Raw genomic sequence first — 27,381 nt, 5'->3', positions numbered from 1 at the left:
GAGAGTGTGTGGGTGTGAGTGAGTGAGAGAGTGTGTGTGTGTGTGTGCATGTGTGTGTGCATGTGTGTTTGTTTGTGAGAGTAAAGGGTATATGCGTGCGTAGAGTGTGTGTGTGTGTGTGTGTGTGCATTAGTGTGCTTGCGAGCGAGCTTTAAGTGTGTGTGTGTGTATTAGTGTGCGTGCGAGCGAGCTTTAAGTGTGTGTGTGTGTGTGTGTGTGCATTAGTGTGCGTGCGAGCGAGCTTTAAGTGTGTGTGTGTGTGTGTGTGTGTGTGTGTGTCTGGGTGTGACGAGCAGCTGAAGGCAGGAACACACTCAGAGCAGATGGGAATCTGCCACAGTGGGAGTTTGGATGGAGACGCGTGCGAATCGGGTTGTAAATCTGGGAAGTAGGAGTTGCAGTAACAGCGTCAGGAACCGTGTGTGTGTGTGTGTGTGTGTGTGAGTCAAGAACAGCGTTGAGAACTGTCAGATGTACAGCGACCCGTCGGCCGGCCCCACGTACCCGACCCCGATCAGCAGAACATCGATGAGGGTCCAGATGCCCAGACCACCGAAGCTGAAGAGTTTCCCCAGACCTTCCCTCCACTGACCCAGATAGAAGCGGTCCGCACCGAAGCCGCCCAGAGTGATGCTGCACACACACACACACACACACACATACACACAAGTTCAACAAAGTTCCCCTGTCCATCATACTAACACCGATTACACTGAATCGAAGGAATGAAACGAGTGTGAAGTGACTCACCTGAGGGCGAGAGCCGTGGACCACTTATATCCTCCAGTCCAGTTACAGAACACACGCTTCTGAAACACTCGCTTCCCTGTGCACAACACACACACACACACACACACATTAGTCTTAGTGTATCAGTGTGTGTGTGTGTGTGTGTGTGTGTGTGTGTGTGTGTGTGTGATGGGCAGGTTTAGGGGTCGGGTTAGTGTAAGGGGACAGAATATACAGTTTGTACAGTATAAAAACCATTACGTCTGTGTAAGTGTGTGTGTGTGTGTGTGTGTATACCCAGGCAGTGCACGTGCTCCAGCACGGCGCAGGAGGAGTTGTAGCGTGTGCGCGGACAGGACACTGTCTGACAGCTGGTGGAGTTTGAGCATCGGTACTGAGACGAGTCGAGCTGCCAGCAGAAGAGACACGGCAGCGCCAGCGAGAAGTTCTGCTGAGGCTCGTTACGCTCGTTCTGGGACACACACACACACACACACAGTGTTACGCTCGTTCTGGAACGAACACACACACACAGTGTTACGCTCGTTCTGGAACACACACACAGTGTTACGCTCCTTCTAGAACACACACACACACACACACACACACAGTGTTACGCTCGTTCTGGAACACACACACACACAGTGTTACGCTCGTTCTGGAACACACACACACACACACACAGTGTTACGCTCGTTCTGGAACACACACACACACACACACACACACAGTGTTACGCTCCTTCTAGAACACACACACACACACACACACACACACAGTGTTACGCTCGTTCGGGAACCAGCTAAAAAGTTTATTTTAAACAGATAGTTCACTTACTGTACTTAAAGCAGGGGTCTCAAACTCAACTTAACTGGGGGCCGCTTGAGGTAGAGTCGGGGTCAGGCTGGGCCACATCAAGTATTCCACAAAAAATAGTATTCAAGTATTCCAAAAAAGGAGCACAACTGATCCAATCTTCTCAATATTTATTATTAACGTTTCTTCTGAACTGTTCCTCTGAATTTGAACATTCCTTTCTGTACATGATTGGTTCTTCATGAGCTGTCCTTCTGACAGTTGAAGTTCATTTCACAAACTTTCTTTGTCTATAACACATATTTGTGATATTTATATTTGCTTATGTCCTTTTTATTTTCTCTATACAACACATTAATGATATTGAATGTTTTTTTTGGAAGGCACATTTCCTTTTATTATACTTAGAAAAACAATTATTGCTTTTGAAATACAAATATTTGCAGTCATGTCTGCCCGTCTTATTGAATTGTTTCTACACATGTAGCTGCTATAGTGTCTCAAATTACTGACTGCACAAATCAGAGCAAACCTTCTTATCAACCTGTTGGACACATATTACAAGCTCAAAGTGATTATTCCCACATTGTTTTAGGGTCTCTCTCCAACACGTCGCTCGCGAGCTACCAGTAGCTCTGGCCTGATTGGTGGTAGCTCGCCAAGGGGCCGTTCACATATCGCGCTCACATATTTTGCGCGCTCAAGTTCGTTATTTCAAATGTAGGCACGCGGTAAGCGCGCTCATAATTGAAGCGACGCGCTCATTTTTTCCAGGCGCAGTATGTTTGTACTTCGCGGTTGTCTATGACAACTATTGACAACAAACCCACCGTAAGCTGTCACGAGACTATCTATGGTAGCCCATAAGGGATAAAAAAAAAAAAAAACTCGGCACACGCAATGACGGGCCGCACTAACATTAAAATTTAATGTCAAGTAGGGGGCCACAAAATATCACCCCGCGGGCCGCAAATGGCCCGCGGGCCGCGAGTTTGAGACCACTGACTTAAAGTAACAGAAGATGTTGTGTATATTAGTAGGGCTGCCGCTATAGTGCACTAGCCGGGAGTCGACTAGACGAAGCCAACTAACATTTTATAGGTTGTTTAGTCGCAGAAAAAAACTCCACAGGAAGTGGTGCAATAACACAGGCTTGTGACGGACAGATCGTTAACAGCAGGAAATACAATCATTCATCGACCTCAAATATGTTTCTGCCGGATGTGAATGTTTCTGCCGGATGTGAATGTTTCTGCCGGATGTGAATGTTTCTGCCGGATGTGAATGTTTCTGCCGGATGTGAATGTTTCTGCCGGATGTGAATGTTTCTGCCGGATGTGAATGTTTCTGCCGGATGTGAATGTTTCTGCCGGATGTGAATGTTTCTGCCGGATGTGAATGTTTCTGACGGATGTGAATGTTTCTGCCGGATGTGAATGTTTCTGCCGGATGTGAATGTTTCTGCCGGATGTGAATGTTTCTGCCGGATGTGAATGTTTCTGACGGATGTGAATGTTTCTGCCGGATGTGAATGTTTCTGCCGGATGTGAATGTTTCTGCCGGATGTGAATGTTTCTGATGGATGTGAATGTTTCTGATGGATGTGAATGTTTCTGATGGATGTGAATGTTTCTGCCGGATGTGAATGTTTCTGCCGGATGTGAATGTTTCTGCCGGATGTGAATGTTTCTGACGGATGTGAATGTTTCTGCCGGATGTGAATGTTTCTGCCGGATGTGAATGTTTCTGCCGGATGTGAATGTTTCTGCCGGATGTGAATGTTTCTGCCGGATGTGAATGTTTCTGCCGGATGTGAATGTTTCTGATGGATGTGAATGTTTCTGACGGATGTGAATGTTTCTGACGGATGTGAATGTTTCTGCTGGATGTGAATGTTTCTGACGGATGTGAATGTTTCTGCTGGATGTGAATGTTTCTGATGGATGTGAATGTTTCTGATGGATGTGAATGTTTCTGACGGATGTGAATGTTTCTGCTGGATGTGAATGTTTCTGACGGATGTGAATGTTTCTGCTGGATGTGAATGTTTCTGATGGATGTGAATGTTTCTGCTGGATGTGAATGTTTCTGCTGGATGTGAATGTTTCTGACGGATGTGAATGTTTCTGCCGGATGTGAATGTTTCTGCCGGATGTGAATGTTTCTGCCGGATGTGAATGTTTCTGCCGGATGTGAATGTTTCTGACGGATGTGAATGTTTCTGCCGGATGTGAATGTTTCTGCCGGATGTGAATGTTTCTGGTGGATGTGAATGTTTCTGGTGGATGTGAATGTTTCGGACGGATGTGAATGTTTCGGACGGATGTGAATGTTTCTGACGGATGTGAATGTTTCTGCCGGATGTGAATGTTTCTGCCGGATGTGAATGTTTCTGCCGGATGTGAATGTTTCTGACGGATGTGAATGTTTCTGCCGGATGTGAATGTTTCTGCCGGATGTGAATGTTTCTGCCGGATGTGAATGTTTCTGGTGGATGTGAATGTTTCTGCTGGATGTGAATGTTTCGGACGGATGTGAATGTTTCTGCCGGATGTGAATGTTTCTGACGGATGTGAATGTTTCTGCCGGATGTGAATGTTTCTGCTGGATGTGAATGTTTCTGACGGATGTGAATGTTTCTGACGGATGTGACTGACGGATGTGAATGTTTCTGCTGGATGTGAATGTCTCTGCTGGATGTGAATGTTTCTGCCGGATGTGAATGTTTCTGCCGGATGTGAATGTTTCTGCTGGATGTGAATGTTTCTGCTGGATGTGAATGTTTCTGCTGGATGTGAATGTTTCTGCTGGATGTGAATGTTTCTGCTGGATGTGAATGTTTCTGCCGGATGTGAATGTTTCTGCCGGATGTGAATGTTTCTGCTGGATGTGAATGTTTCTGCCGGATGTGAATGTTTCTGCTGGATGTGAATGTTTCTGCTGGATGTGAATGTTTCTGCTGGATGTGAATGTTTCTGGTGGATGTGAATGTTTCTGGTGGATGTGAATGTTTCTGCCGGATGTGAATGTTTCTGCTGGATGTGAATGTTTCTGCTGGATGTGAATGTTTCTGCCGGATGTGAATGTTTCTGCTGGATGTGAATGTTTCTGCTGGATGTGAATGTTTCTGCTGGATGTGAATGTTTCTGCTGGATGTGAATGTTTCTGCTGGATGTGAATGTTTCTGCTCGATGTGAATGTTTCTGCTGGATGTGAATGTTTCTGCTCGATGTGAATGTTTCTGACGGATGTGAATGTTTCTGCTCGATGTGAATGTTTCTGACGGATGTGAATGTTTCTGCCGGATGTGAATGTTTCTGCCGGATGTGAATGTTTCTGCTGGATGTGAATGTTTCTGCTGGATGTGAATGTTTCTGCTGGATGTGAATGTTTCGGACGGATGTGAATGTTTCTGACGGATGTGAATGTTTCTGACGGATGTGAATGTTTCTCACCACGCAGTGAACGCCGGCTCGGCTCCTGCAGGTGAAGTTTGCCGGTCGCCCGAAGGTGCAGTTGTGATGGAACGAGCAGGTGATGCAGTCGGACGGCAGTTTGATGCACAGGCCTCCACTGGGACACCTGGACGTGTAGTTCTCCGTCAGCACTGGAGACGCTGCACACACACACACACACACACACACACACACACACGTTTCAGTCTCACACTGCTGCTCGTCTGCATGAGGCAGTGTGTGAGAGGCTCACCTGAGGAGGTGTGTGTGTGTGTCTCACCTGAGGACGAGGTCAGGGCCGCTGGGCTGCTCATCACTGGGTTCTGCTGAGCCGTGAACGGAGGATCCTGACCAACATGAGCAGAACTCAGATACCCTGAGGAGAGAGAGACCACATCACCTGTGTGTGTGTCTGGAGGAGTTATGTGTGTGTTTCAGGCATGTGCAAATAAAATTTGTAGCCCATGGTAAAATAAATTTACAAATAAAAAATAATAATAAAGGTATTCAATAGCATTGTAACATTATGGTTGTTCTGTAAAATCTAATAATAATCATAATCATAAATTATTATTAATAGTCATGTTTTAATTTTTAGTACATAGTATTATTCCTTTTTTTATTTTTTATTGTTTTAGTTTTTATAATTAAATTAAATTATGTTATTGTGTAGTCCAACTGAATGAGGGAAAACTGATTTTTCTTCTGTTATTGTCCTTCGCTGATGACATGATTAAAGCGTCTCTTTAAATACAACAACATAATAGGCTACCCTGTAAGTGTGATTACCATATGAATAAACCCTAGTAATATTTACATGGTCCACATGACATCACTAATGTACTGTAACGTTACCAAACACACGGTTCTTCAGAACAACACCGCACTAATAGTTCCCGAGGCACTGTTTAACCATCTTACCGATCACACATTTGGAGTAAATGTCCAGCAGCAGCAGAACCAGCATCATATACGAGCTCATGATGTTCTGTCCGCGTTCAAAAACCCATTTCAGTCCGTTCGCTGTCATCCCGAACACTGGTTCTGTTCTGCTGCCCGACGGACGGACTCCACTTCCGCTTCCGCAAGAGTCCCAACGGCTGCTCGTTCAAAATAAAAGTCCGATAACGGAGGAAGAAAGATTGCTTTATTTATTCAATCTTTTTAGGGAGAATTTATATTTTTCTAACCAAGAGAAGGCATCCAGGCTTGTTAACTAGCCTAGCTGAAATCGAAATTAGAAGGGATAGTCCACCAAAAAATGTCATTAATCACTCTCCCTCACGTCAAACCCGTAAGACTTTTGTTCATTTTCGGAGCACAAATGAACATATTTTTAAAGAAATCTAAGAGCTTCATGTCCCTCCATTGACAGCTACGCAACTACCACTTTCATAAAAGTAATCCATTCGACTCCAGTGGTTTAACCTCAGTTTTATGAAGCGACGCGAGTGGCTTTGTTTGCGCACAATTTTTTTATTTTACCACTTTGTTTACAAAATATTAATCTCAAACGCTGCTCTCGTGAACGCGCGAAAGTTTAGTAATTAATGACATTAATTATTGGGTAAATTAACCCTTTAACTTATATTTTTTTATATTTTATTTTATTTCAAGCAGCAAAAATATTTCAGTTAACTATAATAACCCGTAGCATTGCGTGATTTATAATGGAGTAAAATGGCAAAGGGAATATTTAATTAATGATTTAATTCACTAATTAAAGATTCTGAATGCCTCAACATGGCATCAGACATTTTGATTATGTTTCTCAGAAACTGTACATGTGTGACAGAGATAAACTTCCAAAATAACAAACCACAAACATGATGCTGAATCTTTGAGAGTCTTTATTACACACTGTCAGCACTTGAACACAAACATCCAGACACTTTAACACCAAACCATCATATCATTCACACGGCCAGCGAACATCATCTTCCGAATGCCATCGCTCAGAGTAAACCGTGCCGTTTTCCTCCTTCATATTCCCATCTGTGGCCTTCGTCAGGGTTCGTGCAGATTCTGTAAAATGAAATTCCATTTTGACCTTTGAAGCTATATCTCAGACGGGCTGCAGCGTTCATTTTATGTGAAAAGATTGTGGGGGGGTTTTCCTAAAAAAATTAACACTAATTTCAAGCTCTTTTCATAAATATGATTTTTTTTTTCATAAATATGGCTGTTTTCAAGGGTTCTCAAGCTCTTGTACGAACCCTGTGGGACTCAGAAGTCTTCCTCAGCGCTGCGGCACCGGGACCGCTGGATCCGAGTCAGTCTGGCCATCACCTCCTCCACACACACTTCTCCGTGCACCTTGTTGTCTCTGGTGCGCACGTTCACACTGTTCGTGACACGCTCCTTCTCGCCCACCACTGCCACACACACACACACACACACACACACACACACACACACACACACACACACACACACACACACACACACACACACACACACACACACACACACACACACACACACACACACACACACACACACACACACACACACACACACACACACACACACACACACACACACACACACACACACACACACACACACACACACACACACACACACACACACATCAGTGTTGGGGAAAATTACTTTTAAAAGTAATGCAAAACAAAATTGCTTTACTCCCACCAAAAGGGTAACACTTTACTTGAGGGGGTGTGCATAAGACTGACATGACATGAATATTAATGAGATTTTATGCATGTTTATGACAACTGTCATTAAGTGTCATTCGCTCAATTATGACATTTTAAATGCAAATATGACATTGTTTGAGATGTCTTTGTTATGACACCTTGACATAAACCAATACATCATAACCTGTCAGTGTCTTTGTCATGACAACATGTCATGACATTACTAAGACAACACAACCTGTCATAAATGCGTCATAAACATGACATAGCAGATTAGTTATCAAACTTAAGAAAGCACTTAGCTTTATGGGTTAACATTACATTAAACTGTCATGTGGTTGGTGTTGACATTGGCTGTCATGAGGCATTATAACATGTTAATGACAAACTCAATGTGTACCACTGTAGTTGAGCTCAAGAAAAATATTCACGACACAGCAGTGGCGTAGGTTTGATTTTGAAATTGGTGGGGACGGGGACATCAATATATAAATATATTTTAAGTTTTGATCGAAATTATTGCTAGGGATATAACAGTGTCACTGGATATTGGTAGGGACACGTCCCTAGTGTCCCTACTAAATTCTACGCCCCTGCGACACAGTTATAATGCCTCATGACAGCCAATGTCAAAACCAACCGCCTGACAGTTTAATGTAATGTTAACCCATAAAGCTAAGTGCTTTCTTAAGTTTGATAACTAATCTGCTATGTCATGTTTATAACATATTTATGACAGGTTGTGTTGTCTTAGTAATGTCAAGTTGTCATGACAAAGACATCTCAAACAATGTCATATTTGCATTAAAAATGTCATAATTGAGCAAATGATACTTAATGACAGTTGTCATAAACATGCATAAAAGCTCCTTCACATGTGTCATGTCATGATTATGAAGGTGTCATGTCAGTCTTATGCACACCCCTTCAAGTAAAGTGTTACAAAGTAACTAACTGCATTACTTAGTTACTTTTTATGAAAAGTAATGCATTACAATATTGTGAAATAAAAGTGAAAAAGTAACTAGCGTTACTTATTTGAAAAAGTAACTTAGATATTTTGTTGTAAATTACTTTACTAGTCACTTGAAAAAGTAATCTGCTTATGTAACTCAAGTTACTTGTAATGAGTTCCCCCCAACACTGCGTGTCAGTGTCGGAAACTCCCTCGTCAGGCCTCACGTCTTACCCAGGATGAAGTTGTACTGCGCCAGCTGTGCGTTGCGGATTTTCTTGTTCAGAAGGCAACTGGAATCCAAATCAGCATCGGCCATAAAACCGGCTTCAACAAACCGTTTACAGACCTGGAGCGGGACCAAGATCAACTTTAGTTTATAAACTCTCTCAATTCGGACCTTTTTTTCCGCAATCGTAGATTATTTCTCGCAATTCTGACCTTTTTCTCGTAATCGTAGTTTATTTCTTGCAATTCGGACTTTCTCGTAATCGTAGGTTATTTCTTGCAATTTGGACTTTTTTCTCGCAATCGTAGTTTATTTCTTTAAATTTAGACTTTCTCGTAATTGTAGGTTATTTCTCGCAATTCTGACCTTTTTTTTGTAATCGTAGTTTATTTCTTGCAATTCGGACTTTCTCGTAATTGTAGGTTATTTCTTGCAATTCGGACTTTCTCGTAATCGTAGTTTATTTCTCGCAATTCTGACTTTTTTCCTTGCAATTCTGACTTTATTCTCCCAATCATAATTTATTTCTCACAATTCTGACTTTTTCTCGTAATTGTAGTTTAATTTCTCGCAATTCTAACTTTTTTCTCGTAATCGTAGTTTATTTCTTGCAATTCTGACTTTTTTCCTTGCAATTCTGACTTTATTCTCCCAATCATAGTTTATTTCTCGCAATTCTGACTTTTTTCTCGTCAATCAGTTTATTTCTTGCAATTCGGACTTTTTTCTCGTAATCGTAGTTTATTTCTTGCAATTTGGACTTTTTTCTCGTAATCGTAGTTTATTTCTTGCAATTCTGACTTTATTCTCCCAATCATAGTTTATTTCTTGCAATTCTGACTTTTTTCTTGTTAATCAGTTTATTTTTTGCAATTCTGACTTTTTCTCGTAATCGTAGTTTATTTCTTGCAATTCTGACTTTTTTCTCGTAATCGTAGTTTATTTCTCGCAATTCTGACTTTTTTCTCGTAATCGTAGTTTATTTCTTGCAATTCTGACTTTATTCTCCCAATCATAGTTTATTTCTTGCAATTCTGACTTTTTTCTTGTTAATCAGTTTATTTTTTGCAATTCTGACTTTTTTCTCGTAATCATAGTTTATTTCTTGCAATTCTGACTTTTTTCTCGTAATCGTAGTTTATTTCTTGCAATTCTGACTTTTTTCTCGTAATCGTAGTTTATTTCTTGCAATTCTGACTTTTTTCTCGTAATCATAGTTTATTTCTCGCAATTCTGACTTTTTTCTCGTAATCGTAGTTTATTTCTTGCAATTCTGACTTTTTTCTCGTAATCGTAGTTTATTTCTCGCAATTCTGACTTTTTTCTCGTAATCGTAGTTTATTTCTCGCAATTCTGACTTTTTTCTCATAATCGTAGTTTAATTCTTGCAATTCTGACTTTTTCCTGGCAATTCTGACTTTATTCTCCCAATCATAGTTTATTTCTTGCAATTCTGACTTTTTTCTCGCAATTCTGACTTTATTCTCCCAATCATAGTTTATTTCTTGCAATTCTGACTTTTTTCTCGCAATTCTGACTTTATTCTCCCAATCATAGTGTAAGGCTGGTGCCGGTGTGTCTGATCGACCCCTCAATGTGACAAAAGGCCCTCCTGGGAATTTACACTTGAACTATCCCTTGAATATGTAACTCCCTCCTGCATATGTAACAGGAACTTTGGAGACGCAGCACACAGTGCAGTTCACACTTCACCCACACCATCTCCCCCACATCCCCCTCCTCACCTGAAATACACTGAAACCTTATGCAATGTTATGTGTGTACAAAAATGTAACTACTCATGTTTGGTATCTTATAATGTGTCACAATGCGCCTGGTGACATGGTCTCATTCTCCCAACTATGATGAAAAGCTAAAAGAAGTTATGAAATGTGAGAAAAGTGATGTGTCCCATAATAGCCTCATTCAAACTACCTCCTGTATGTAAAATCAAGCAGAACTCACAGTGTGAGCCCCTGAATAGACAACCAAAATCTAATTATAATGACAGACATCACCATTTGGTAACAATTTAATTATCTGGGTATATAAGGAAAAAGAGCAGAAAAGTTCGGGGAGTCTGTAGGTTGACTGCCCGCACAACCGCTGTGTGTAACTCTATTGACAGGTAATAATTATTACAAATTCTGTGATTTCGGAATCATTGTGATGAAATGTTTTAACTGACGATCTTATCCTTTTGAATTGGATTTTGAATTATTGCTTCATTACCTGATCAATAAATTGTAAACGTTTGATTTTATTCTGAGTGACTCTGAAAGACTGTTTATTCCCTAGATTATTGGATTCGTATATTTCCACATCTTTCGCGTCAGATTAGCGACGGCTAATATTCCGATACCATTTTACGTGTACTTGAACGAGGGGGCAAGTTATTTCCGACTAGAAACAGCAAACGCTGTTTTAATCAACCTAGGTTCGGGTGTGTCCATATCCACTGTTTTAAGTTAGTGATTACTTTGGATAAGCGTGCGTGGTTTACAGACCACGGGTTTGACCTGAAGCCATCTTAAGAGAAGTTGAGTTGATGAACTGTTTCCTTTCATGGTGGTCAATCGTCCCTACTAAAGTAACACATTAATTTAATTTCTAGAGGAGGCGTTCAAGGGGACTTGTATATATATCTTTGATTGTAGGTGTGAATACGGCAGATCCTAGATTTTTAGTCAAATTACCTCTGAATTGGTTATTGGAACTGACGGGAGTGTGTCGTGCGGCCTTCGGAGAAGGACTGCTGAGCGATATAGTTTCCTGATTGCGGATAAACTAAAATCAGTGTTGAAAAGAATAATCAAACATTCGCTAACGTTTAATGATGCACGGATATCATTAAAACCTATTCATTTTATGGAGTCAGATGAATTAACGAGTCAATACATTTGAGAAAATATATTGTATTTAATCTTGTTGTGTTGCGTGAAAGGAAAGGCAAGAAATACGCAGAGTAACCTTCTTCCGCTGATTGGATGCCGCATTTGGACCAATCGAGCCGGACTTTACAATAGTTTATTTCTTTCAATCGTAGTTTTTTTCTCGCAATTCAGACTTTTTTCTTGTAAACGCAAGTTTATATCTCGCAATTCAGACTTTTTTCTTGTAAACGCAAGTTTATATCTCGCAATTCAGACTTTTTTCTTGTAAACGCAAGTTTATATCTCGCAATTCTGACTTTTTTCTCGTAATCAGTTTATATCTTGCAATTCTGACTTTTTTCTCGCAATCGTAAGTTTATATCTTACAATTATTTTTTCTCGCAATTCTGACTTTTTTCTTGCAATTGTAAATTTATATTTTACAATTTTGACTTTCTCGCAATCGCACTCATGAATCGTTCAGAATAAGAGCAGAAACACGGTTATTTTTATAGTCTAAAAATATAAAGACTGAGCATCAAAAATCATTCTCTGTTGTTCAGTAAGTGATGATAGAGCTGATGTTGAACCTGTTTGGCGTATTCTTCGAGAGACGGGTTAATCGGCACCAGCATCACCTGACGAGGAGACAGCCACAGCGGCCTGAGGAAACACAGACGCAACAGAACCGCCCTTACAAGACCTCAAATCATCTGAAGACATGATGTATGAGACTACAGTCATTCATAGTGCAATCACTTTTCTGACAACAACCAAAATGTGACGCAGCTTTGCGAAGACAGCTGTAATGCCGCTTAATGTAGAGCAGTTTTCGTATTTCTGATCCATTTAAATTTCAAATATGTTCATACTTATTGCTAACAATAACAACACTGATTAAAATGATCCGTTACTCACCATTTCCCGGCGTAGTTCTCGGTGAGGATGGCGATCATTCGCTCCACTGAGCCCAGAATGGCGCGGTGAATGATCACCGGTCTGGCCTTGTCATCCCCATCTTTCCTGCAATGGTTCAGACAGTTAAAGGCGCAGTGTGGGATTATTAAAGGCATCTAGTGGTGAGGTTGTGAATTGCACTCAACAGAAGGTGGCCGACAGGAAGTGATGTCGTCGTCTGAGACAGCAGAGAGTAGCCAGTTAAACAATGAGGTTTCTTTACAAAGATAAATTAAGAAATTAGGTTTACTTAATTATTCAGTAAAATGACGTTATTGCGAATATTTTTGTGACTTGTTCAGCAGGTCAGTGTTTTATTCGCTGACTTTAGCAGCTTCTTATCATGAAGAATAACAGTGACGAAACGCGTTTGTCCGTTCAGGGCCACCGTAGAAACATGTGGATGTAAGCGGACCCGCGGTGTGTGTAGAGAGAAACGCTCATTCTAAGCTAATAAACACATAACGGTTCATTATGTTCTTTATACACCACTGAACACATAGTTATGAATATGATATTGCATTTCTGTCAACAGATCCTCTTAAATATTACACACTGCAGCTTTAAAACACAGACTGCAAAGCCGTCTGAGAGTTTACAGCGAGTGCGGAGCTGTTCTCACCCCACATATGTGAGATTGAAGCGCACGGGTAACTGGAAGTCCAGCTGAATCGTGGCGCACTGATGATAACGGCCGATGGCGTCTTTAATCTGGATGTCAATCTGGAGCAGAAGAGTTCAGACAAATGATTATTCCTGCTGGGAAACGTCTTGATATGGAAGCTTGTTTCCGCCATGGAAAACGTAATAATAAAATATTATTGCTTGAGAAATACACTACGATTGCGAAAAAAAAATCCAAAAAGTCAGAATTGCGAAGAGAAATTCTGAAAAATAAAGTCAGATTTTTGAGATAAAAATTCGCAATTGTAATTTATATCTCGCAATTCAGATTTTTTTTGTAATCGTAGTTTAATTCTTCCAATTCTGCCTTTTTTTTTAAATCACAAGTTTTATATCTCGCAATTCAGAATTTTTTGCAATGATGAGTTTCTCGCAATTCTGAAATTTTTCTCGCAATCGTAGTTTAGCGTAATTGTTACATTCTCGCAATTGCAAGTTTATATCTCGGAATTCTGAATTTTCTCGCAATCGTAATTTATATCTCGCAAATCTGAATTTGGAATGAAAATTTATATCTCGCAATTCCAATTTTTTTCCCGGAATCATAATTTATTTCTTCTAATTCTGAAATGTTTTAATCTGTAATCGCAAGTATCACAATCGTATCTCGCTGATTCGTAATTTTTCGCAAATTATGGGTTTCTCGCAATTCTGAAAATTTTCACAATCAGTTTATTTATCATAATTCTGACTTTCTCGCAATTGCAAGTTTATATTTTGCAATTCTCACCTTATAACTTGCAAAAAGTCATAGTTGTGCGAGATAAACGAGTCAGAAAATGTCAGAATTGTTTTTTTAAAAACAATAATCTTTTTTTAATTAGTTTCCCGTGATGGAAACAAGCTTCTACAGGTCGATGTGATTTCTGAACGCAACATCAGTCATGAAGAGTTCTGACCTTTGGTCCGTAAAAAGCCCCATCGCCAGGATTCAGCTTCCACGGCTCTCCGAACTCATTCAGGCTGTTCTCCAGTTGCTGTTGAGATAAACCCCAGTTAAGACTGAACACAAACACCCCAGATCTCAGAGACTGCAGTTAGATGGCATTCTGGAACCTTCTCCGCCTGGTTCCACACGGCAACATCGCCCAGAAACTTCTCGGGACGCGTGGAGAGATGCAGCTGGAAGGAGAAGCCGAAGACGTCGTAGATGCAACGCAAGAACTCCAGACAACCCTTCATCTCAGACTCGATCTGAAACATGAACACACAAGCTGGTTCAGTCCTGAAGAGCTGGAGGAGGCATTACAGGTCACCATGGGATTCACGGTGGAGGAAAGCAAGCTTTCTTATCCATTTTTTGATTTTTATGTTATTTTACGAGGAATGCTTCAGTTCACATAGAGAAACCTAAACATGCTCAAAATTCAAACTAAAAATGCTAAAACTTTACCAAAAAATGATTGTATAAAGTCTACATGTGTGTCTGAGCGCACACTGAAGTAAACTGGCTTTAGGACCCAGCGGAACAGCTCCTCTGCTCCATATAGAGCTATAAGCCCATCTAGAGGCATCAAATATGTTATTATTATTATCCACAAGAGGCAGAGACACTCAATGTAGGATATTTAGAGCTGAATTAAAAGGGTTATGGATTAAATCGTGAGTTATTTTGAATTTAAGTTGAAAGAATGTGAGGAATGTGCTTTAATTACTCTTTATTTATTGATCAAATCTAGTAATTTAAAGGTAAAATAAATAAAGTAAATACATTTCCCAAGAAATAATAGAAAAAAAAATCAAAAAGAAATAAAATAAGCTTTCTGGACAAAAATAAAATAAATTAAGCATAATTGTAGGGCTTCGAGGGAAAGGATGAAGGTTAGATGAGTGCTGAAGTGCACTTGTGTTTGTGACGTCTTTCCTGAATCAGGAGTTTCTGAAGATCACAATCACACCTAACACTGGCTGAAGCCACACCACACCTGATCCATAGAGCAGAATATATGAGCGTCGTCCTGCTGGAAGCGCCGGACCCTCGTGAGTCCCGTCAGCGTTCCCGAGAGTTCGTTCCGGTGCAACACACCGAAGTCGGCCAGTCTGAGAGGAAGCTCTCGCCAGGAGCGCGGCCGGTGCCCGAACATCAGGCTGGCGGAACACACACAGGGACATCATGATGGACTACCCTGGGCTGAGTTTAGCTAGGTTGGGCTGAACTGGGTTGAGTTAGGTAACTTGGGTTGCGTTGTGTTTTGTTGGGTTGAGTTGGGTGGGTTGAGTTGTGTTTAGCTAGGTTGGGCTGACCTGGGTTGAGTTGTGTTGTGTTTAGTTGGGTTTAGTTGGGTTGTGTTTAGTTGGGGGGGTTGAGTTGTTTTTAGTTGGGTGGGTTGAGTTGCTTTGTTGTGTTTAGTTGGGTTGAGTTGTTTTGTTGTGTTGTGTTGTGTTTAGTTGGGTTGAGTTGTGTTTAGTTGGGTTGAGTTTAGCTAGGTGAGGCTGACCTGGGTTGAGTTAGGTTGGGTTGGGTTGAGTTGTGTTTAGTTGGGTGGAGTTTAGCTAGGTTGGGCTGACCTGGGTTGAGTTGTGTTTATTTGGGTTGGGTTGAGTTGTGTTTACTTGGGTTGAGTTTAGTTGAGTTGGGTTGCGTTGTGTTTAGTTGGGTTGGGTTGAGTTGTGTTTAGTTGTGTGGGTTGAGTTGTGTTTAGTTGGGTGGGTTGAGTTGTGTTTAGTTGGGTTGGGTTGAGTTGTGTTTAGTTGGGTTGGGTTGAGTTGTGTTTAGTTGGGTTGAGTTTAGCTAGGTTGGGCTGACCTGGGTTGAGTTGTGTTTATTTGGGTTGGGTTGAGTTGTGTTTACTTGGGTTGAGTTTAGTTGAGTTGGGTTGCGTTGTGTTTAGTTGGGTTGGGTTGAGTTGTGTTTAGTTGGGTGGGTTGAGTTGTGTTTAGTTGGGTTGGGTTAAGTTGTGTTTAGTTGGGTTGGGTTTAGCTAGGTTGGGCTGACCTGGGTTGAGTTGTGTTTATTTGGGTTGGGTTGAGTTGTGTTTACTTGGGTTGAGTTTAGTTGAGTTGGGTTGCGTTGTGTTTAGTTGGGTTGGGTTGAGTTGTGTTTACTTGGGTTGAGTTTAGTTGTGTGGGTTGAGTTGTGTTTAGTTGGGTGGGTTGAGTTGGGTTTAGTTGGGTTGGGTTGAGTTGTGTTTAGTTGGGTGGGTTGAGTTGTGTTTAGTTGGGTTGGGTTGAGTTGTGTTTAGTTGGGTTGGGTTTAGCTAGGTTGGGCTGACCTGGGTTGAGTTGTGTTTATTTGGGTTGGGTTGAGTTGTGTTTACTTGGGTTGAGTTTAGTTGAGTTGGGTTGCGTTGTGTTTAGTTGGGTTGGGTTGAGTTGTGTTTAGTTGGGTGGGTTGAGTTGTGTTTAGTTGGGTTGGGTTGAGTTGTGTTTAGTTGGGTTGGGTTTAGCTAGGTTGGGCTGACCTGGGTTGAGTTGTGTTTATTTGGGTTGGGTTGAGTTGTGTTTACTTGGGTTGAGTTTAGTTGAGTTGGGTTGCGTTGTGTTTAGTTGGGTTGGGTTGAGTTGTGTTTACTTGGGTTGAGTTTAGTTGTGTGGGTTGAGTTGTGTTTAGTTGGGTGGGTTGAGTTGGGTTTAGTTGGGTTGGGTTGAGTTGTGTTTAGTTGGGTGGGTTGAGTTGTGTTTAGTTGGGTTGGGTTGAGTTGTGTTTACTTGGGTTGAGTTTAGTTGAGTTGGGTTGCGTTGTGTTTAGTTGGGTTGGGTTGAGTTGTGTTTACTTGGGTTGAGTTTAGTTGTGTGGGTTGAGTTGTGTTTAGTTGTGTGGGTTGAGTTGTGTTTAGTTGGGTGGGTTGAGTTCTGTTTAGTTGGGTTGGGTTTGTTGTGTTTAGTTGGGTTGAGTTTAGCTAGGTTGGGCTGACCTGGGTTGAGTTGAGTTTAGTTGAGTTGGGTTGAGTTGTGTTTAGTTGTGTTGTGTTTAGTTGTGTAGAGTTTAATTGGGTTGGGTTGGGTTGGGTTTTGTTGGGTTGAGTTGTGTTTAAGTTGGAAATTTAGTTGTCAGGTCTACGCTCAAAAAGTGTATAAATGGATTATAAATACAATGTAAATATAATTTAGAACCATAAAATCCCCTAAAAATACAAAATATTACATTGAGCTAAAATATAGTACTTCATTGAAATAAAAAAATAAATGTCTGTGATTTTTGACGGACACACTTAAGAATGTTGAGATGTTGATATGATATTGATATGCTGATTCACCAGTGTCCGGGACAGTTCATGGGCTTCAGAGCGAACACGTCCTGCTCCACCGCGAACGAGAACATGTTCTCACTGTAAAGCTGCCAGTGACCCGACGTCTCCCACAGTTTAGAGTTATAGATGTTCGGAGACGCAACCTCCTGAAAGCCACGCCGACAGTACTCCTCCTGCACACACACACACACACACACACACACGTTCAAATCAATTACATTCAATTCAATTCTGTTCAGTTTAAGACCATTTTTCATTCCACTGGACTGAATGTCACACTATAAAGTCCTTGTAGAACTGCAGTTTATTGCCAGTACAACTGAAATGGACAAACAAGTTCACACACGTTTACTTGGCTATCTACATGGGGACTCTCCATAGACGTAATGGTTTATATACTGTATATTCTCTCCCCTTACACTAACCCCACCCCTAAACTTACCAATCACACACACACAGAACTGAACTGGTGTGTTTTGCGCGCGTACACACACGTACCCTGATGAACTCGGTCAGTGTGTTGTAGATGAACGCTCCTCGAGGCAGAAAGAAGCAGCTTCCAGGACTCAGATCGTGGAAGAAGAAAAGCTCCTGATCCTGTGAAACACAAGACACACACATCTCAACAACCTCGTTCAGTCGCAGCGCACGAGGGGGAAGTGACATCACCGCTCCGCAGGAAGTGAAGACACACGTCTGATCTGACAAACGCCTCAGCGACAGTACAGAAATACACAGGATAACCCGCTCTAGATCACCAGGAAAAGCACCATGAATACACGTGAACAGCCAAATCTATATATATAAAGATTCAATTATAGAAATATTAACTTGCAAAGATGACTCTGATCAGTAAATCTCTCACACACCTTCCCGATCTTGCGGTGGTCTCGGCTTCTGGCCTCCTCCTGGAGACGCTCCCAGTCCTTCATCATTCTGCTGTCGGGAAAAGAGATTCCGTAGATCCGCTGGAGAGTCTCCATGTCAGAGCGCCCTTCCCAGTACGTGGAGGAGTTCTGGACAACACACGCGTTCAGTTCAGTTCAGTTCAAATCAATTCTGTACAATTCAGATCTTCTCCATTTTTAGTCCGTTAAGTTCAATTCGATTTCATTTCATTCAATTCAATTTTGTTCTGTTCCATTCAATTCACTGTAATTCTGTTCCTTTCTATTCCATATAATTAAATTCAGTTCCATTTAATTAAGATAAATTAAATTCTGTACAATTCAGTTCTGTTCCATTCCATTCAGGTCAATTCAATTATGTTCTGTTCAATTTAATTCTGTCCATTCAATTAAATTCAGATCAATTTAATTCTGTACAATTCGATTTGATTAAATTCAATTCTGTTGTGTTCCAGTGCGTTCCATTCCAATCAGTTAAATTCAATTAGATTCAATTTAATGTAATTATGTTCGGTTCAATTTAGATTCAATTCAATTAATCTTTTCCATTTTTATTCCGTTAGGTTCAATTTAATTCGATTAAATTTCATTAAATTCAATTTTGTTCTGTTCATTCAATTCACTATAATTCTATTCCTTTCTATTCCATATAATTAAATTCAGTTCTATTTAATTCAGAAAAATTCAGTTCTGTTCAAATCAATTATGTTCTGTTCAATTTAATTCTGTCCATTCAATTAAATTCAGATCAATTTAATTCTGTACAATTCAGTTCCATTCCATTCAGTTAAATTAGATTTGATTCAATTCAATTCTGTTCCAGTGCGTTCCATTCCATTCAGTTAAATTAGATTTGATTCAATTCAATTCTGTTCCAGTGCGTTCCATTCCATTCAGTTAAATTAAATTCGGTTCAATTCGATATAATTGAATTCTGTTCAATTAAATTCAGTAAAAATTAAATTCAGTACAATTCAGTTCTGTTGCGTTCCATTCAATATGGTTCCATTCAATCTGTTCATTCAATTAAATCTAATAACGTTCCGTTCAATACAGTTTAATTCCATTGAATTCAATTCCATTAAATTATATTCAATTCAATTACATCAAACCCATTCAATTCAATTCAATTCTGTTCTGTTCCATTTAATTCATTTTAGTTAAATTACATTCAAATCCATTAAATTAAATTAAATTAAATCCAATTAAGTTCAATTAAATTATTAAATTAAATTCAGTTAAATGATATAAAGTTTAAGACCATTTCTGACTCCACTGGACTGATGTCACACTATAAAGCCCTGGAGAACTGCAAATGTGAAGCATCTGTAATAGTTTGAGATGTTAAACTGAGTTACCTTATAGATCTTGAGTGCTTTGACCCTTCCGGTGTGCCGTACATGCGGGCCGCGGCACAGGTCGATCAAAGGGCCACACCTGAGACAGGAAGAGTTTGTCACACACACACACACACACACACACACACACACACACACACACACACACACACACAGCATCCGTATGGACAAACATCACTTCCTGTTACCTGTAGACCGTCGTGGTCGCCGTGGAAACCTTCTCGTTCAGGATGCGACACTTGAACTTGTTGTACTAGAAAAGAGGAAACACTTTGTTAACTAACAGCGAGCGATACATTTTACAACATTTATTCATCTTTGCTAATGTTAGGTGATAAAAATCCAGCGGTTCATGTTGGTTCACGGTGCGTTCACTAATGTTAAAAGATACAACTTTTGATTTTTAAAATGTATTACTAAATCTTGAGATTAACATTAACTAAGATTTGCAATAGAAGTATTGTTCATTGCTGGTTCATGTTCACTAATCGCTGAAATCACCGGATCTGGTGTAGAGTCAGCTTTATTTCTACAGCACAGTGTTTCACAGCAGCTTTACAGAGATAACAGGACAATAATGCAAATGTTGTTTCCAGAAGAGAATAGCGTCACAGTCCAGCTTAAGCCAGTTCAGTGATGGATCATTTCTGTTGTACCAAAAGGGTAACACTTTACTTGAAGGGGTGTGCATAAGACTGACATGACACCTTCATAACCATGACATGACACATGTTATGAATATGAGGAGGGTTTATGCATGTTTATGACAACTGTCATTAAGTGTCTTTCGCTCAATAATGACATTTTGAATGCAAATATGACATTGTTTAAGATGTCTTTGTTATGACATCTTGACATAAACCAATACATCATAACCTGTCAGTGTCTTTGTCATGACAACTTGACATTAAATTAAATTAAACTGTCAGGCGGTTGGTTTTGACATTGGCTGTCATGAGGCATTATAACTGTGTCATGAATATTTTTCTTGAGCTCAACTACAGTGGTACACATTGAGTTTGTCATTAAAATGTTATAATGCCTCATGACAGCCAATGTCAACACCAACCACATGACAGTTTAATGTAATGTTAACCCATAATTATAAGTGCTTTCTTAAGTTTGATAACTAATCTGCTGTCATGTTTATGACAGGTTGTGTTGTCTTAGTAATGCAGGGACGGACTGGGACTAAAAAACGGCCCTGGACTATGACTAGGCCCGGCCCAAAGCAATCGGTGCGCGGAAACTCGACAACAACAACAATAACGCCTGCCGCCTGGCATAAGTGTCACAAATTTAATTGTGGCTCATGATACTACCATCCAAATTATAGCTAACAGCATATAATACAATCTATTCCAGCTGTCTTAAAATGAATGTATTACTTAATAATCTTAATTCATTTATGCAGTAATTAATCTTAGCTACTGCACAAATAATAATACCACATCTAAATGAAAATACACCATTACAAATGTAACTTCTGTATTCAAAATCTTCAAAGTTTGTAAGCATCAACTGTAACGTTACCAACATTTTTAAAAGTAAAAGCACAACATATTTCTTAGCTACTGCATGTGGAATTTTGCAGCTAAAATGTTGAAGTTTAGCTGTTTTAACTACTGTAATCATAAAAAATGTTGCACGCTGAATATCACTTCCTAACGTCATCCCTAGCAATTAAGTAACTTGCAAAGTAATTTCTGATTAATTCGATTCGGGAGTAGTAGAGATAAAAGCCCGTCCGCACTGACAATTGATTGGTTGGGTCCTTACATCCGCTTCGTGAGGCACACGCGCACACACACAAGGTCTCTCGCTCGCTCCCTCTGCCGTGCGCGTGCTACGCATGTGCGCTCTTGCTCGCTCTAGATTCCAGGAGATTTTAACTAATTTGCGGGACTCAGGGAGCCGCTATCAATATGCGGGAGACTCCCGGAATTTCTGGGAGACTTGGGATGTCTGTGACTGCGTGTGTGGCGGCAGTGGCGGAGCCAGGATTTTTTCATAGGGGTGGCCAGGCAAGGGCCAGCGAACAGTCTGGGGTGGCATATAAATCTTAATTATTTTAACATAAAAAATAGTTTAAATAATGTATTGGGCTGTTTTAGTGCCTTCCTACACAACTGAATACAGTTCATTTGTACTTAATTGTAATTGAGATAGTGTTGAAGGAATCATGGAATACTGAGTGAATTTGATCTTTTTTTTTATTATTATTAGCTACTTACTACCTCCAGGCATATTAATAAAGAGTGCACACACTATAGCTAAAGTTCAACTTGCTCAGTTAGCTTGGTTCTGGTTCTCAAAACCCCCAACATTGTTGCACCTTCATGGATGAGACATGCAGATACTGTAGTTCGAAGATTATTTAACCTTCATTGAATTTTATATAATCAATTAACTCTTTTAACTTTCTATATTAGTTGTCAAAATAAAGAATCTACCCAGCTGGCATTCGACTGACATTAAACGTTTAAATGTGGTTGAAATAATGTCAGTTTATGAAAAAACATTAATTCAACGTTAAAACAACATTGAACATCAAATAGTTGAAGTTGTGTTGTTGAATAACTACGGATTCAACATAGAAATATCAAAAAAATTTGAGTTGTAGTCAAATCAACATTATTTTTACAACCATGACTTTTAAACATTTTGTTGAAATATATCAGTAGAAAAATAACGTTGTTCCAAAATCCAATTTGCAATCTGATTTGCAAAATCTAATTAAAATTCAACGGTTATCCAACACTGGCACCTGACGTTGATTCAACAGTAACTCGACGTTAAAATGCCAGCTGGGTAATCCGTTCTATCATACCTAAATTAAAAAGGGGGGAAAACATCTCTTTTGAATCTCTATGTCCAAGAATGTGAACAAGGCGGAAGTAAACAGCACATAAATACCAGAATGTAAAATTAGTTATTTTATGTATTTAAAAATGATAATTTTTTGTTTTGCCTTTACAAATTAACGCAAAATTACCGCCTATCTTCTAGTAGCTTACAAATGCACAGTGCTCACATTTATTTGAACATTAAAAAAAATCACATAGCCTGTCAGTTTGTGCCTTAAATTGTGATTTCACATGGCAGAATATTTTAGTCGAGACATATGTGACGCATATATAACAAATACATGTATGCATGCAGTTTTGACACAGATTTGATCGCCTTTTTGATTATTTCATGAGTTAGCTAATTGACGACAGAATTACTGCTACAGCACGCCACATTGCGCGTGATGTGCAAGTACAGTACAACGGCTGTCAGGACAGGAAAGTTAGTTTTACTGACATTTGTTGACCTTACAACATCTCATCTTACCACAGTTACTGATTCAGGACAACGCGCTTTTCTCCGCATCTGACAGAAGTGTCACAAGCTTTCACACAGATCTTTCATAATAAAAGTAGAAAGAGAATTACGTTGTTGTTTCTTTGACTGGACATATGCGACTCACTCAAAACGGTCTCGCAACCCACCAGTTGAGAAACATCGAATCTATATTTACTATGCTCCGATCACTGCTCAAGCTCATTCGGTACCCGTACATCTCCGCACTCGTTTGACTTGCGCCTGGCGCTGAGGTGAAGTTGGAGTGCGCGTCTGAAAAGTCTCACGTTTTTTGTGGTCTTAAAGCGACGGTTCTGTGTTTTAAAAACAAAATTCTTGTAAAAATTAGAGCGAGACAGAAACAGCAGTTGTGAGAGGGGTGGCCAAAGGGGTGGCCAAGCTTAAGCCAAGGGTGGCCATGGCCACCCCTGGCCACCCCCTGGCTCCGCCACTGTGTGGCGGGCGGTGGGCCGGCCCGCCGGCCGTCCTGGAGTACCGGCCGTTCTGTGATTCTCCAGATCACACAGATGGCCAGTCCGCCCCTGTAGTAATGTCAAGTTGTCATGACAAAGACACTGACAGGTTATGATGTATTGGTTTATGTCAAGGTGTCATAACAAAGACATTTCAAACAATGTCATATTTGCATTAAAAATGTCATCATTGAGCGAATGACACTTAATGACAGTTGTCATAAACATGCATACAACTTCCTTCATATTCATAACATGTGTCATGTCATGATTATGAAGGTGTCATGTTAGTCTTATGCACACCCCTTCTAGTAAAGTGTTACCTAAAAGGGTTATTGATTTAGTTCATTTATATATATAGCGGCTCTGGAGAAAACCGTGATGTCTTCGTCCAGCTCAGTTCAGTTCTCATATAATGCTGTCAGTGCAGGAGATCAATAATATTGCTGAATATTACATTAAATGTCTCCAACTAAGCAAGACAAAAGCGAAAGGCGAAATAAAAGGTGACTAGGAACCAAAACTCCCTGGTAGAGTATGAACTCTTACAGTAAAGGTCTGAAGGTGGAGTTTCTGACCTTGAGTTTCTGACCTTGAACCAGGGTTCTTTTGACAAAAAATATGACAAACTAATTTTAGTCATATTTTAGTCATCTGAATTGTTTTAGCTTTAGTCTGGTTTTAGTTGACGAAATACAATAAGATTTTAGTGATTTTAGATTTTCGAAATCTACTGTAAACTAAATCTACAGTAGATTTAGTCGACTAAAATATAATAGGTTTAGGTAAATTGTAGTGTGTTAATTTAGAATTTCTCTAAAATCTCCAAACCCATACACTCCCGGAGAAAACATATATTATTAACCTATTAATATGAATGATTTTTAAGTTTCAACATGCAATACAGATACAGATTTAACTACTGTGACTTAAAAAAATATCTTAAAATTAAATAAAACCACTTTTGCTAAAGTAAAACACAGTCTTCTTTTCAATGAATGATATATGCATTCTTTATAACAGACTGATCTCATGAAATGGCGTATGTATGACACGCCAATTCTTCGTATTTCCATTTTTGGCGTGCTATCAACACGCATAATCGCTTTTCAGCGTGTTTATCAACGCCGTTGGCTTAACTACATTACTGTATATAAATATATGACCTACTCCAACCCCGTCCCTAAACCTACCCGTCACTGGGGTTAATACCATTTATGAGTCTTCCTCTACCATCCTAGGAAAAAAAATATCGCTCCCCAGATGTAGATCTACATTTTGCTTTGTTTCGCTCGGACATTTAACGGCGTACACATACACGCAAAAGATGACGGTTCGTTTCGGCGTGGACACACACGCGGATAGCTGAAAATGCGTATAGATAACACGCCACTTGACTTGAAAATACGATTGCACTGATGCACACCCGATACAACTGTTTAAGACAACCGACATAGTTCACATGAATACTCTCCAAACCGGACATTTAGACATAATGTTGTGTGTATTTGTCCATTCAGACACGAAAGAGAGCTCAGGGCAGTCCCGGCGCGCTGTATGGTGTGTATGTGCACGGCTGCACGCTTCGGGTTGGTTTACATTTTTAACATTAAAATGGCTGCGTTTACACTTGGCATTAACATGCGATCACCGTGATCCGATCATTAGCCAATCAGGACACGGTGCGTTTATATTTGTTCACATTAAGCAGCCTCTGTATCTGGATAACCGATCGGATTTCTGTTTCCCGCATAATATTTAAATCAGGTCTGTGGCACGACACCAGATTAATAAAGATTATACAAATTAAACAACATCCCAATTGCTTTCACTCACTAAATTTACTTTCATATGCAATATCCATTAATTAGATCAAATTATATTTTTTTGAAAGAAGGAATACTTCCAGAGTTGATCTTACAAAAATAACTGGGTTATCATGTTAAACAAGTCACATCATCCATCATCTGGGTTTAAGGTTGCGTGCAATGACTATATTGACAGAAATGGGAGATTGATAAACATGCTGAAACAATAAAAACAGTTAACATTTAAAACATAAAAAAAATCCGATTCCGATTATTCCTCTGGCAAATGCAGAATGCTTCATTAAGATCTCATGACTGACTGTGAGTGTACAGGTGATCGCCTCGTTCAGATAATGTTGCACAATTAAAATGAAAAATGACACACATAAATAAACTGTTTTAAAGATTGACGTTTATTGTTCAAGTAAGTTTAATTTCGTGTCTAAACGGCGTCTGGCCATTACTCTCTGACAGTCACGCGGGGAGACTGGGCGGGGATTTAAATGACGTCCACCTGTGAATGCAGACACGATGGCTGGATTGCGTTTACATTACACTGAGATCCGATCACAATGCGTCCTCGACTACCTCCGAACCGGGACACGCTGATCAGATAACATTCCGATCAGATGTGCGTTTACACTTGTCTTTTCAATGTGTATGTGGACAACATCCAGATACAGGTCGCATGTTAATGCCAAGTGTAAACGCAGCCATTGTATGAGACCGCGGGGTAGATCAGCACGTTACAGTACACGAGTGCATCTAGCACACACGAGGACACCAGCTCTGACTGGATCGCTTCCCAGATCGACACTATCGAACATTTTCATCTAGTTTTTATTCGTTGACGAAAATGTCAATAGATTTTCGTCATCGTTTTTTGTCATTCAAAACTAGGTTTTATTACGGTAGCGTCTCGTTTTCGTCAGAGAAAAATGTCGTTGAAGAAAAGTTATTATTTTAGTCAATGAAATGAACACTGACATACAGCACAATTTTTAAGACCCAGACATCAAAATTCAAGACTTTTTAAAGACTTTTAAGGTATTATTTCCAAATTCATAAATTCAATGCTTTTAAGGCTTTTTAAGACCCCGCGGGAACCCTGTTGAACATCTGGAGTGTCTGACCTTGAACATCTGGAGCAGCGTCTCCTTCCGGACCTCCAGTCTCTCGAACGGCTGCTTGTCCTTGATGATGCCTCGGCAGAGGAGCTCCAGATCAGCAAACTCTGAGCTCGACACTCCTCTGTCAACACACACACACACACTGATGATGATGACGAGACCAGACGTGATGAAGATCAGCTGAGGAACAAACACACTCACTTGTGTCCGTCCAGGAACATGTCGTAGTAGAAGCCGTTCTCGATGGGCGGCCCGTAGCAGAGACACCCGCCGTAGAAACACTCCATGGCCTCGCCCAGGATATGAGCGCTCGAGTGCCAGTACACCTGAGGCGGAAAACAACCGTGTGTGTAGAATTACATTAAATTAAATTCTATTTCGTTCAATTCAACTCTATTCTGTTCAGTTCAATTTAATTATGTTACATACAATTCTGTTCAGTTCAATTCCATTCAATTAAATTCGTATCAATTTAATTCTGTTCCATTTAATTCAGTTTCATTCTGTTCTGAACAAATTTCTGTTTTGTTCCATTTAATTTTATTATATTAAATTACATTCAATTTTATTCTGTTCTGTTCAATTCAATTGAGTACAATTCAGTTCTGTTCCATTCAATAGAGTTTAATTCTGTTTTGTTAAAATTTCTGTTCCATATAATTTTATTCCATTAAATTATATTAAATTCAATTATATTCAATTCAGTTCTGTTCCATTCCATTCTATTTAGTTTCCAATCCATTCAATTAAACTCAGTTCTGTTTAATTCGATTGAATTATGTTCCATTCAATTCAGTTTAATTCTGTTCTG

At 39.9% G+C, this 27,381-nt stretch overlaps 2 protein-coding genes across 2 annotated transcripts in view; both read right to left on the bottom strand.

Annotated features, from left to right (window-relative positions):
- Positions 1-255: 255 nt before the first annotated feature.
- tm2d3 (TM2 domain containing 3) lies at positions 256-6,089 on the bottom strand. The gene is made up of 6 exons (XM_056243959.1): positions 5,922-6,089; positions 5,281-5,376; positions 5,001-5,161; positions 1,027-1,201; positions 751-826; positions 256-633 (listed from the first exon to the last, which is right to left on the bottom strand). Exons 1-6 carry the CDS (start codon positions 6,028-6,030, stop codon positions 468-470), a joined length of 783 nt encoding a protein of 260 aa, XP_056099934.1. The 5' UTR covers positions 6,031-6,089; the 3' UTR covers positions 256-467.
- An 872-nt stretch (positions 6,090-6,961) lies between these two features.
- tars3 (threonyl-tRNA synthetase 3) overlaps positions 6,962-27,381 on the bottom strand; it is a 31,318-nt gene continuing 10,898 nt past the window's right edge. Inside the window, exons 5-20 of the mRNA XM_056243960.1 lie at positions 26,772-26,896; positions 26,574-26,691; positions 20,003-20,067; positions 19,815-19,893; positions 18,418-18,564; positions 18,047-18,145; positions 17,555-17,721; positions 15,284-15,446; positions 14,415-14,552; positions 14,258-14,335; positions 13,297-13,397; positions 12,636-12,740; positions 12,308-12,380; positions 8,850-8,964; positions 7,217-7,375; positions 6,962-7,025 (exon numbers count right to left, since the gene is read on the bottom strand). Coding sequence (XP_056099935.1) covers positions 7,227-7,375; positions 8,850-8,964; positions 12,308-12,380; positions 12,636-12,740; positions 13,297-13,397; positions 14,258-14,335; positions 14,415-14,552; positions 15,284-15,446; positions 17,555-17,721; positions 18,047-18,145; positions 18,418-18,564; positions 19,815-19,893; positions 20,003-20,067; positions 26,574-26,691; positions 26,772-26,896 — 1,722 coding nt within the window. The 3' untranslated portion in view covers positions 6,962-7,025; positions 7,217-7,226. The remainder of the gene's footprint in view (positions 7,026-7,216; positions 7,376-8,849; positions 8,965-12,307; positions 12,381-12,635; positions 12,741-13,296; positions 13,398-14,257; positions 14,336-14,414; positions 14,553-15,283; positions 15,447-17,554; positions 17,722-18,046; positions 18,146-18,417; positions 18,565-19,814; positions 19,894-20,002; positions 20,068-26,573; positions 26,692-26,771; positions 26,897-27,381) is intronic.

This window comes from Rhinichthys klamathensis, unplaced genomic scaffold (assembly GCF_029890125.1).
Source record: "Rhinichthys klamathensis goyatoka isolate OS25496 unplaced genomic scaffold, OSU_Roscu_1.1 h1tg000874l_1, whole genome shotgun sequence".
In the NCBI taxonomy this organism is placed as follows: Eukaryota; Metazoa; Chordata; class Actinopteri; order Cypriniformes; family Leuciscidae; genus Rhinichthys; species Rhinichthys klamathensis.
This window is presented reverse-complemented; position numbering and strand designations above follow the sequence as displayed.